The sequence below is a fragment of the Cnephaeus nilssonii genome (genome assembly GCF_951640355.1).
Source record: "Cnephaeus nilssonii genome assembly, chromosome: 1".
Taxonomy (NCBI): Eukaryota; Metazoa; Chordata; class Mammalia; order Chiroptera; family Vespertilionidae; genus Cnephaeus; species Cnephaeus nilssonii.
In genome coordinates this window covers 96,518,957-96,532,031 of record NC_137072.1, presented here as the reverse complement: position 1 = coordinate 96,532,031, position 13,075 = coordinate 96,518,957, and the positions used below count along the sequence as shown (strand labels likewise).

At 39.7% G+C, this 13,075-nt stretch overlaps 1 protein-coding gene across 7 annotated transcripts in view; it reads right to left on the bottom strand.

Moving 5' to 3' along the window:
• The window catches only part of ARAP2 (ArfGAP with RhoGAP domain, ankyrin repeat and PH domain 2), a 172,944-nt gene that overhangs the window by 31,299 nt on the left and 128,570 nt on the right, over positions 1-13,075 (bottom strand). For all 7 annotated transcript variants that reach the window (XM_079783129.1, XM_079783126.1, XM_079783128.1 and 4 more), the window contains 3 exons: positions 12,750-12,824; positions 9,278-9,395; positions 339-467 (listed from right to left, as the gene is read on the bottom strand). In XM_079783129.1, coding sequence (XP_079639255.1) covers positions 339-467; positions 9,278-9,395; positions 12,750-12,824 — 322 coding nt within the window. The remainder of the gene's footprint in view (positions 1-338; positions 468-9,277; positions 9,396-12,749; positions 12,825-13,075) is intronic.

Sequence of the window (13,075 nt, the reverse complement as noted above, 5' to 3'; positions counted from 1 at the left end):
GGAAGAAGGGTCACCAGCTATCTGAACACTAGAAAAACACTGAAGCATGGCAAGAAGCCCTTCCAGCATAAACCATTCCTTCCAAAAACGCTAACTTGGTACCATGAGATGAGCCAACTATTACCATAGGGCTAGGCTCTAGGAAACCTGACTCTGGCACATGTCACTCCTGTGTACATACCTGTTCTTCTTCCTCTTGGACAATATTATGTCAGTGGGTCTGTATTTAGTTACTCATTTTTACTTTTGACATTTGCAAATGCCACTTGTGCCGTAGTATCCTTTAACTACTTAAACTTTCCGTCGGAGTTGCAAAGTGGGATAATAGCAGCACCTACCATTATAGTGTCTGATGGTGTCAGTGGTTAAGAACCTCTTCACCACAAGATAAGCAGAGCCAGGTTCAGCTAATGAGCTCCACCGAAGCACCTGCTCCAACACATTTTCTGTGTAGTGAAGAGGGCGCTCTGAAAAATAAAACCAAGTCAAATTAAAATATCATTTTTATAATTATACAGTTTTTAAATCCTTTAAAAATATGTATTCAACAATAAGCATAATCATATCTTAAGTTACATAAAAATAGCACTAAGACTACATAAAAGAGACCGTTTACACATAGAACACCAGTAAGTATATAATAAAATTTACTGTATAAATGAATCTATTCAGGAACATTTGTGGTTTGCTCAATGATTTTTAAAAAATCACAGATGCTATCCTTTAGATAACACTTCAGAAATAATGCTAACTTTATATATAACAAATCAGTATCTTACACTATCTTCTATTTTATCTTTTTAAATATATGTTTACTGATATCAGACAGGAAGGGAGAGGAAGAGAGAAATAGGAGCTTCAATGATGAGAGGGAATCACTGATGGGCTGCCTCCTGCAATGCCTCCCATTGTGGATCGAGCCTGCAACCCGGGCATGTGCCCTGACCAGGAATCAAACCATGACCTCCTGGTTCAGAGGTTGATGCTCAACCACTGAGCAACACTGGCTGGGCTTACAGTACCTGCTTTTGAATTTAAAATAACATTCTAGCTTGCTTATGGAAATCTGTCTATTTTTCACATGCAATTAAATAATTGTGAAAGGACTAGCAAAATTACTCTTGTCCAGTAGCAAGTGATAATATAATTTAATCCTAAAGATTAGCATATTATAATTTTCTTTTTTTTTTTAAATATATTTTATTGATTTTTCACAGAGAGAAAGGGAGAGGGATAGAGAGCTAGAAACATCGATGAGAGAGATACATCGACCAGCTGCCTCCTGCACACGCCCCACCGGGGATGTGCCCGCAACCAATGTACATGCCCCCGACCGGAATCGAACCTGGGACCTTTCAGTCCGCAGACCGACGCTCTATCCACTGAGCCAAACCGGTTTCGGCAGCATATTATAATTTCTGATCAATAATGAACAACTTATAGCTGATATTCTTATAGTCAATTAATATAAAATCATAAAATATAACTTCAACAGAGATCATATGAAAACAATCAATATTCTAATAGTTAATCTATGTTTAACTATTGGTGGAAACATCAATCAGAAACATTATGTGACAATATTATACATTAACTGTTGATATAAAGAACAAAAAACCAGAAATTAATGACCGCTTAAAGATTTCTCCGTAATAAACACTCATCCATATACATTTGGTTTTAGGAAATCATATTTTTTAATGCATGAGAAGTTCTTAGCACAGAGTTAAACAAACAGACTTTACAATTACATTTAAAGCCTCATAGAAAAGTTTTTGCTGATCAAAATATGCCAATCATTTAATAAAAAGTTACAACAGAAGCATATATTGGGGGAAAAATTCAACCCTTTCACAGTACACTAAAAATAGTATAATTGAAACAGCAAGAACATATAAGCTCTAACAGGAAGATGTTGATGTGGCTTCCCCAATAAAATCACCAAATGTAAGTCAATTCAACTCTTTCACACCCTTCTAAATGTAAAGCACATAGTATCTGAGAGTTTCATTTCGGTTAAAGTAGGAATGGCAGTGACAAACAAGAATCTGTCGATAGTATCATAATCACATATGAACCATGATATTTTAATTGGTGATAAAATCACAAGTAATGACAACCGAATACGGTAGATCGTATCCCTCTTAACATATTCCATAGCATACAAATTGCTGAAAATTCAGACTAGTTACTAATCTGCCCTGCTATGACCACAGCATTCCAGAATTGATCAACTCTCTCAGGTCCACAGAAGAAGAAAACAAATTTTCTGCTTCCAATGTAAATAACCAGATTTTTGCTTACTATTCAGTACAATGTAATGCAGTTCTGCATTCTGTGTTTATTGGAGCAAGCCAATAATGATGGAAATTCAAATAAGGGAGGAAGAAATGATGGATGGATGGAAGGAAGGAAGGAAGGAAGGAAGGAAGGAAGGAAGGAAGGAAGGAAGGAAGAGAGGGAGGGAATAAGAGAGAGAGGGAGGGAGGGAGGGAAGAAGGGAGGGAGGAGAAAGAAAGAAGAGCAACTAGGACATACATCTTGAGGATATATCTCCCTCTTGTTTACAAATATATCCCTGTACACAGTAGAGTGCTGTGTATGTATATAACAGATGTTCAATAAATATTTGAGTAATGAAATACCTTAAGAATTTCTATGGTGGCCTATAATTAATGGAAAATATTTGTAAGTGGATCAACGGGCAGAATATAACTCTTTGTAAAACTAAAGAAAATATTTTATGCTATATCAATCTTGCTTTTCTTCAAATAATTTTGCAATAGGTTGGCAAAGATCATAATTGCCCATAATTTGCCAAAGCTATAATTAATTGGTAGTATTCTATTAATAGAGGTTATAATTCAATTGAACTGTATTTAAAAATAAAACTAATTATAATTTGAAGTCATAGCCACAGCAATCAGATAAGAAAAAGAAATAAAAAGGTATCCAAATTGGAAAATAAGAAGTAAAACTGTCATTATTGCCAGATGACATAAAACTTTATATAGAAAAACCTAGACTCCACCAAAAAAACTATTCGAATAAATGAATTCCTACAAATAATTTTTATGCATAGTTACATTTACAATCATCTGTCATGACAGATTATATGGTGTGTAAGTGATCTGGCATTAAAGCATTATTAGAAATAACACATTTGTGTATTATCCATAGCATAAAAATTGCTGAAAACTCAGTGCAGGTACTTGAAAAGAACAGGTTATAGAGGAGGTTAGCTAGATAAATCACATTATTAATAGTTTAAAACCTTGTTGTCAGAAAAATACCTGGCCTCCTTTGTTAAAACAAGAACTATTCATTTTTCAGTTGAAATTATAGGTATTGTGGTTAAATTTCTGGTGATAATGACACAGGATTTCCCTAGACAACTATGACTTCCCCAGTAATTAAAGTCTTAGCGCCAAACTTCGAGTGGTGCAAGTCTGTCCCTGTCCTGTCCATACAATTAGGGGGCGACAGCACTTCGTGTCAATCAAGAGAAGGGCTGGAAAGGACCCTGGTGAACAATGAACAGATCTTCTGTATCAGAGTAGCTCTGAGGAGCATTAATAAAACATCTCATTGTGATACTGCTGCACAGAAAGTGTTTCACAAGCTGGATCTGCTCGGTGAAAGGTCCCACTGAAACGAGGCCCTTCTCAATGGAAGTTACTGTTCTTCAGCAAGTCAAGGACCTCCAGAATATGGGGCTATCCCAGCAGAGGACAGGCTCCATTTTAAGGTGAAGCATTAAAATAAAAGCACCCTTTAGAAGAGTAGCTCTTGATGAAGGTAACAGCCTCTCCTAGGGTGGGTTTCAGCTTGATCTAGTGATTGGCAGCAGTGGGTCAAGGATGCTTGGCATCTTCCAAAAGATGGGACGAAGGAAGACCTTTTTCTCTATCCAATACAAAATTTTTTAACAGTTCTTTTAAAAATTTATTTTTTTGTTCTTTCGACAACTTGTTAACTGTAGTAAGACATAGAGAACATAAAATTTGCCCTTTTCACATGTACAATTTTACGTACACATTTTACATGTACAATTCAGTGACATTAATGATGCTGTAATTTCAAGTGTCCCACCAGGCAGTTAGAGTGAAAACCTACTTATAAATTAACTGAGCCTAGACTCTAATTCAGCTTTATGCATATAAATTCTCAAAATATTTTCTACGGTTTTAACCCGATATATTTTGTCCATGAATCTGACTACCACATAGGAGGAAAAAGATCATGCTTTGTCAGAACTCTCTAGAAATTGTTCACCATTTGTGAGCATCTGAATGTCTGTTCCTCTCCACCCCCCACCCACCCCCACCCAAATAAAATTGCTAGGTTGACACCGAATCCCCAATGTGATGGTATAGGAGGCAGCACCTTTGGGAGGCAGAGTCCTCATGAAAGGGATAGGTGCCCTTAGGAACGAGACTCACAAAGCTTCCTCCCACCACCTGAGAAATGAGAGAAAAGGCAGCCCTCTGCGCTGATCTCTCTCTCCAGACACCAAATCTGCCAGCACCTTGATCTTGGACTTCTCAGCCTCCAGAGCTGTGAGAAATAACGGTCTGATGTTTGTAAGCCACCCAGGCTGTGTAATTCTGTTACAACAGCCCAAATGGACTGAGACACCATTTCACCACCAACAGCAATGCTTCCAGTGATGTGTGAGCCACACACTGATGTGCTTACATCAGTCTGCACTGGAGCTGGCACGTCCCTGAGGAGTTCGCACAGGCGTGGGATCTATTTTCATTACCTGTGACCATACAGGAGTGTGTCGACAGTTATATGTTATACTACACATTTCCCTTTCTCATTTTATATTACAGTCAGGGTACTATATTATTTTAAAAAGTAGGTATAATAGATTATCTCAAGGGAGTAAAGGGACTCTTACAGAGTAATTATTATACAGAGCAGGCACTGGATAGGACAGGGCAGAGACTGTTGCTTTACAATTTACAGACACCTACCATAAAACCCAGCCCTTCTGGTTCACTTATTTATCCGTTTATTCATTTACCTTCAGTTACTTGCTTACTTGCAGGATTTATATTTACATTAGAAAAGGCCCCGATTCCCTGCTGACACTCTTCCTATCAGCTACAATCTTGTGATGGCCAACGCCTTCACTTTCATCTTCTTTTCATACTTCGCTTTATCCTCCCTGCATGTTTCTAGCAATAAAGCTTTTAACATTTCGGAAGGTCAGGTGGAGCCACGGCTCCTTCTACTTCAGGAAGCCAACATAATCACAGGCCCTTTTGTGGCGCTCCCCACTTTGTTCCTCTAAAAGCTGTGGAAACCATCTTCGTTTTCTCGGCTGGCGTTTCTACTTGAACAGCTGACCAAACAGTAAAACCATGCCAAATCTGAATTGTCCACTCCATCAAATGTATTCTTTTTTGAGGTACATGGGGTGTTCCTTTGATTATATATTGGGACATGCACAAATCAAAACAACTTGAGGACTCCTAGTCTTTTTAGAGCTCCAACAAGATAACTTTCTTTTTTTCTTCTTTTTAAATTAGAGACAAGTAGCCAAAAGAGCAACAAAATAACAACCACCACCCCACCCCAACCCAAGTGTACCATTTGTGATGTACTCATTGTCACATGCAGGTCAATATTCAGTCATTTTCAGGGTAAGCAATCCCTTCATTTTCCAAGATGAAATTTAAAGACAACATTTCTAAGTTTATTACATCTCCTAGCTACCCTCATGCATTCTGCTTGCTCCTCTTAGTCAGGAGGACTGATGATGCCCAAAGGCACACAGCCCCCATGCTGTGACAGAGGGACATGCTTTGACTCAACCCTTGAGAGGACAGGGTAGTAGGGAGACGATGCCTACCCCCAAATCCGTGATTCCTTATTGTGCAGGTGGATTTCCGAAAAACACAGCAGATACAGAGGCAAGCAGGAGACAATCTGCTGTCTCAGGCCTCACGAGGGCCCTGAGATATCCTAGGAGTTGCTAATCTACAAGCAGAAATCATTTCTTATGTGCCTGCCATATTTGTCCAAGAAGCAACAATCCAGGTCACTCAGGTTCAGAATACATCTATTTTAGGTTCCACCTCAGTTAACAAGATATTTGCAGGATGTGTTCCACATCAATGCACTATGCTAGAGGCAGTGAGAGATATAAAGGTCCTAAAGAACATGTGGTCTAGGACAGAGCCAGATGTATACATACTACTATTCAATAATCAGACAGTACACAGTATTATAGATCTACTAGAGGCCCAGTGCACGAAATTCGTGTACTTAGGGGGGGGGTGTCCCTCAGCCTGGCCTGCACCCTCTCTCAGTACAGGAGCCCTCGGGGGATGTCTGACTGACGGCTTAGGAATAGGTCGTCATCAGTCGGACATCCTTAGCACTGCCACAGAGGCGGGAGAGGCTCCCGCCACCGCTGCTGCACTTGCCAGCTGTGAGCCTGACTTCTGGCTGAGAGGCATTCCCCCTGCGGGATCAGGCTGAAATTGGCTCTCCAATATCCCCCGAGGGGTCCTGGATTACCTGAGGGTGCAGGCCAGGCTGAGGGACTCCACTGGTGCACGATCAGGGCCGGGGAGAGATGCAGGAGGTTGGCCAACCAGGGAGGGACTGCGGGAGAGCTCGAGGGAGTATCCAGCCTGTCTTGCTCAGTCCCGATTGGCCAGACCACAGCAGCAAGCTAACCTATCAGTTGGAGTGTCTTCCCCCTGGTGGTCAGTGCATGTCATAGCAAGTGGTTGAGCGGCCTTAGCATATCATTAGCATATTATGCTTTGATTGGTTGAATGGCTGACTGGACACTTAGCATATTAGGCTTTTTTATAAAGAATAAACAAATAATCAGAAAAAGATCAGTGAGAACTATGTTTATCTAACTATGTTTATGGAGAACAGGCATTTGAGCTGGATCTTGCAGAAAGGATGGGCAATGAGTAAATAATGAGAGTTTTAAATGATGAAAGAATATGATCCTAATTGTGATTTAGAAAGATAATTCTGGTAGTAATGCCACAGTCAACTTTTATTCACAAATATGATGAAGTTGATAACCTAGCCCCTCTCCTTAAAATTAAACATCAAAAATCAAAAGACTCTACCGCCATTAAACCATATAGTGATGCAAAATTGTGCTTCGTTTGTGAAAGAGATTTTAATTGTATGGCAACTACGTATTAGGCACTGTGCCGAATACTAGAGATAGAAAAAGAGAGTTCCTCCTTCCTTCTGACGAGCTCCCATTGAGAGAGATGAGTCCGTGTGATGGGCTCTATAAAGAAGATAGGACAAAGTGCACTAAAACCCTGAGTATGCATATTAAAGGAGGTCAGATGGAGAAAGAGTAAAGAACATTCGGGGAACACCCACGCACATGTGTTAGTCAAACACAAAGAATGGAAGAACCTTATCTATAAAGAACATGTCAAATGAGAAAAGGTGGCAAAGGAGATTGGAGCAGCAGAAACCCACCATTTAGGAGACAAAGGAAGAAGAATTGACAATAATTAGAGGGCCAGAAAAAGGGAATGGTCATTAACAATAAATGCCACAAAAAGGACAAGTGCTGTAAAGCCTGAAGCAAAGCCATCAGACTTGGCATTGGGGGGTGGGGGTGGGGGGGTGGTCACGGGAGTCATCTGCCAGAACACTTTCTGTGAGAGGGAAAGGCTGAGCCTGCCTGGGGAGGAGACACGTATGGACCGACACCAAAGCACCAGAGTCACTGACTCTTGACAGTGAATATCTACATTAATAAAAGAGTAACCTTTGTGACGCCCACCAGCCAATCAGGAGTGAGTATGCAAACCCAACAAAGATGGCAGGTTAATTTGCATAAGCAGGCGCTGAATGGCCAGGGGCGGGGTGATGACACAGGCGTTCCACCCCACCCCAGCCGCTCCGGGCCTCTGGGCAGCGTGGAAAGGCGGAAAGGCGGCTCTGGCCAGAGCGAAGGCGGTGCTGACAGCCAGGGGAAGGAAGGCCCATTCTTGCACGAATCTTCGTGCATTGGGCCTGTAGTTGCAAAATAATATTTTAATACAAATGAGATGTTTTTGTTGTTGTTAATCCTCATGTGAGGATATTTTTTCCAATGGTTTTTGGAGAGAGTAGAAGGGAGAAAGGGAGTGGGGAGAGAGAGAAAAGAGAGACGAACATAGATGTGAGAGGGACATATCGATCTGTTGCCTCCTCCAACTAGGGCCAGGGAGAGAACCTGCAACCCAGGTAAGTGCCCTTGACTAGGAATCAAACCCTCAACCAGGAATCCAACCCTCAATCCTTCGGTGCGTGGGTTGACACTCTTACCACTGAGCAACACCAGCCAGAGCTACAAATAAGATTTTTAAAGAACTGTACACGATAAAAAAAAATCATGGCATAAAAACATCAAGAATGGAGTAATGAAAGAAACTATTTGATAATCTCATTTCATTCTAATTTGATTACAGCATTCCTCATAATACCCGATGGGGTATTTCAACATTGAATTCTCATTTTTATCTTGAGCTTGCAGTGGCAAGATTTTACTGTTGGCAGTTTGACAGCTATGCTTGAAAGGGTCCCAAGACCTTAGTAGGTATCAGCTAGACAGATGGTATCAGCTAGACAGCAGGTATCAGCTAGACAAAGACATTCTGCATCTTATTTTTTATTTTCCCAGAGGTCTTTGAAACCAAATTGTGTCATTAGAATGTTAGGCTTATTCAGCACTTTCCTACTGGAGCAGTCGAGGAGTTTTAAAAGCTCTCCTTATACTTCCACATCTGAGGTAAGAGATGACAAAACATCTATCCACTCCACTAAAGAGATATGTGAAAAGAAAAATGTTCACAAAATAGGGTCCTGATAGGCTGAAAGCAAATCATTTTTTTAAATCATAAATAATATTTTAAATCAACATTCCTTTTGTTCAGTTAGTAGCAGAGAGGAATAATGTAGATGGTGGTGGTGACATTTAGAGTATTGTAACAAATGAAATTGCTTTTCCTTATAAACAAAAGCCTTATTTCCTAAGGCAACAACATACGTGCCTAATGCTTTGACTATATTTTTAGAGTCAATAAAAAAAATCGAATTATTTTGATGAGTAAAAGCATAGGAGGGCAACCTCAAGTGACAATTACACACATCGGCACATGCACTGAAGTATATGGGGATTCATAATGTTAATCTCCAGAATAATATAAAACGTTAGCAATGATGTCACAAAAATAGTATTTCTCCATCCTTAAGGAATTTAAGAATAACTGGTATGAAAATCACTTACCTAGCTCTTCATTTTCAATGACTTCAAATGTGGCCCAGAGATCACCTGGTGTAGGAATAATATTTTTTAATGCTAACATATCATTAGTTAATTCTTCTGCTTCCATCACAGGAGATATCTGTAAAAGAGGCAAAACCCCTTTAGAATATATGTCAGACCCAGACACAGCCTGATGCTAGGATGCTAATCCTCGCCATGCACATCTTATGACACCCCAAGTTTCTTCTTTGCATGTTTAACTAGCTGCTCTAAGCACACAGAAAAGGTAGCCTATTTAGATCTTCTCATAAAATACATTTGAATGTGAGTGCAAAAAGTTATTGCAACTTTGGCCCGGCTGATTTGTCTCAGCAGTTGAGCATTGACCCATGAACCATGAGCATCGACCCATCAATTCCGGGTCAGGGCACAGGCCCTGGTTGCAGGCTTGATCCCCAGTAGGGGATGTGCAGAAGGCCGATCAATGATTCTCTCTCCGTTCTTCTCTCCAAAATCAATAAAAAGAAAACACATATTTTTAAAAAGTTATTACAACATAGACATAATCAGGAAGAATTTTTTTTTCTCACAGAGTGAGCAGTTAGATTACTCAGGAGGGAAGACTATACCTAGTCACACATGCAAAGATTGCCACAAGGCAGCAAATCCAGTGGCCTCCCAGGAGTAAGACTTTTCACTCGTCAGCTCTAAAATCAAGAGTTCACAGTGGCTTGGTTTATTATTCAGGCTGAAGCCTAAATTATACACAGTCGACTGGTGTCTGCCATGCCAAAGAGCCCCAGGGTTGTAGTGGTTTGTGGTGTGCCCTGTCCCGCAAGTGACAGATGGTGGGATACCAACGTGTGGAGCCAGGATTTCCGGGCACAGGGCAGGGTCTGCAGTGCCAGCCTGGGGCCAGCTCTACAAGACCCCCAAGTCTCAGGTCGCTGCACACGCACACCGCCTTCTTCAGGAACTTTGGGGATTTCTGATTTGTTTCTTCCCGTTTTTGTTTTTGCTAATCTGAAATTCATACTGGCCAAAAGCAACCCGGCTTTCTTCAATGAGAATTTAGTTACAATGTTAAACAAATAAAATACGTTTTAAGAGTTAGAATATTCTAACTGCTCATTTTCAGTAAACTACGTAACTATTTTAAAATTTCTTAGAAATGTGCTCACTCCCATTTCTCCAGTTCATTATTGATTATAAGCATATTGCACATATATAAACAATATAAATATTTTTCATTACAGGCAACTCCTATGGTCTATCTTTTAGGCTTCTTGGAATCCAGTACTTTCTTTGGAATACATTGATTATATATGAAGTCCACTGTTTTCCACTAGAAAAGCCCAATACAGTATAAACTTAAAGGCAAAAAAACAAAAACAAAAAAAAAACAAAAACAAAAAAACAGCATCTGGGGAAAGTAGAGAACTTTAAGCAGTAAAAACATTAGGTTAATCTCCTCAATGATGTTGTTCATCTGAATGGCTTTAATTTTTTTTTTCCAGTATAGCCTTTCCTTAAAATAATAAATTACTGAGAAACCAAACTTGCAAAATCATCAACAACAAAACATGTGCCTCAACTCCACTCCTTGTCTCAGAGAAAACCCAGGGCCCCTCTTCAGAACACCTAAAACTCCAGGAAGGACACATGGGAAATCGTTATCCTAAAGAACATACATGAAGCATCCATCTTATATAAAAACTGCTGTTTGAAATTTTAACTCTGCTATTTGGCTTCTGTAAGTGCTTGCTTGCTGAAATAATAAGGAAAAGGAGACTACTCCCACTTCAGAGAGGCCATTAAACCTTCCCCGGACAAAATTATCAGTGCTGGCACCAGGCCAGGCCTTTGGTTGAGGTCTCAAGGCCCCAGCACATAGGGGCTCTTTAAGAACTTGCAAAAGGGGCTGGAAATACCCCATATTTGGGAGACAAAGAAGGTAAAAACATATAAATAGGGAACATTCCTGCATGTTGGGGCCCAGAATTTGAGAGACATTTTCCTCTGGGCCCGTGCATAATAATAATAATAAATGTAACTCCGTCTCTCTAAGCATTGCTTGGTTCTTCTCCGGTTTTCTGTAACATACAAGTCAGTGGAATGAACATCAGGTTTGCAATATGATGATCCAGGTTTGCATCCTGGACTTAATGCTTATTAATACCAAGTTTTTATTCTTATAAACTTGGGACATTACCTGCTTGGGTGGAGGTAATGATCAGCTGAGATAAATGCAACTTAAAAGATTTTTGGCAAAGGCTTTAGCATTAAGCAAATGTTAATGTTTATTTTTGTATAGTTCTTTTGCAATGTTTTTAAAGACAATTTGCAAGGTGAAACTGGACAGTCCTTTGTCTAAATACTGTACTTAAAAATAACAAAAATAGTGCTCAGTTGTACTACCTTCTGTTATGGCTTCCATTAGCAAGATAAGATTAAAGTGAGCTTACTAAAGAGTTCAGGTGTGGGTGGAATTAAGTCATGGGCTGTGAATACCAACTCTAACACTGGAATTGTGCTGATTAACCTGTATTGGTTCCTCAAGTTCCTGATTTTCACCACCTCGAAAAAGCATAAGAAATATGATGTGACCAAAGCCTCTGATCACATGTCAGCTTCATGATCAAAGGAAGGCTACCAGTGCTACATAGTCAGAAAACGTAATTATTAAACATACATAAACAAATACGATACACGTTTAACAAAACTAAAGTCCAGAAATATCTAATATTAAGTTAATCTTTAACTTTGAAAACAGGTAAGAAATAAAGCTGAATTTCTTCTGCTACATGGTGGAATATCTATTCCTTAGAGAATGTATTCCTACTCAGTAGGAATTTGAAATATCACGGCTATTCTTCCCAAGGCAGACTAAGTACTAGTTATGATAGCATAATAAGGTTCTTCTTAATTCCTAAAAAAATGAATAATAGTCTTAGGAAACAAGAGAGTTATCCAATACTAAAGAAAATTGGTAGACTAAAAGCCAAAGTATAGGGTGCAATGGCGGGAGAATAATAATAATAACAACAATAGAAACACTTGTGTATAAGGCAGTTTGCTAAGTGTTCTACATGTATTAGTTTACTGAGTCCTCATATCAATGCTACAATGTAAATACTTTAATTTTTCCTCACGTTACAAGTGGGAAGATAGAGGCTCAAATGGAATAAGTAACTTGCCTAATGTTAAGAACCTAAGAAGGAAAGGAGCAGAAACGTAAGCTAAGGTTGTTTTCTAGTACCTACAAAAAATCCTAACCTTAACTGAAAGCACATGAGCTGTGCCCTTTCCAAACGACTAAAACATGGAATTCCCAGAGGAAACTGGTTTAAAAAGTCCATCCTGTATCAGTCATGGTTTGAAATGGACCAGTAAAAGGAGCTATTAAGAAACGATGAAAAATTCAGAACGTGTACTTTCATTCTAACACTTGCAGTTTCCAACACTGCTCTTGCCCTCCCTCTCTCGGACTCACCCGGATTATGATACTGCAGTCCGGCTCCTTCCTCTCCACATACACTTCAGTCAGCAGATCTCCAGCCTGGGAAACCTGGAGAAGGGCAGATGGGAAGAGAGCAAGTGGAAGTCTGTTGCAAGAACACACATACGACACTTAATGACAAAGTCCCAGGCCTATTTCTAAATATTTTATAATAATAAAAGAAGCCAATCTCCAGTAAGAGCCTGAGGATACCCATCCACCAGATATGGTGGGTTAAGGACAAGGAATGTACTGAAATGTTACAATCAGCCACAAGTCACAGTGGGGCTTTTTCTCTCTTACTGAAGGGTTTCGAGTCC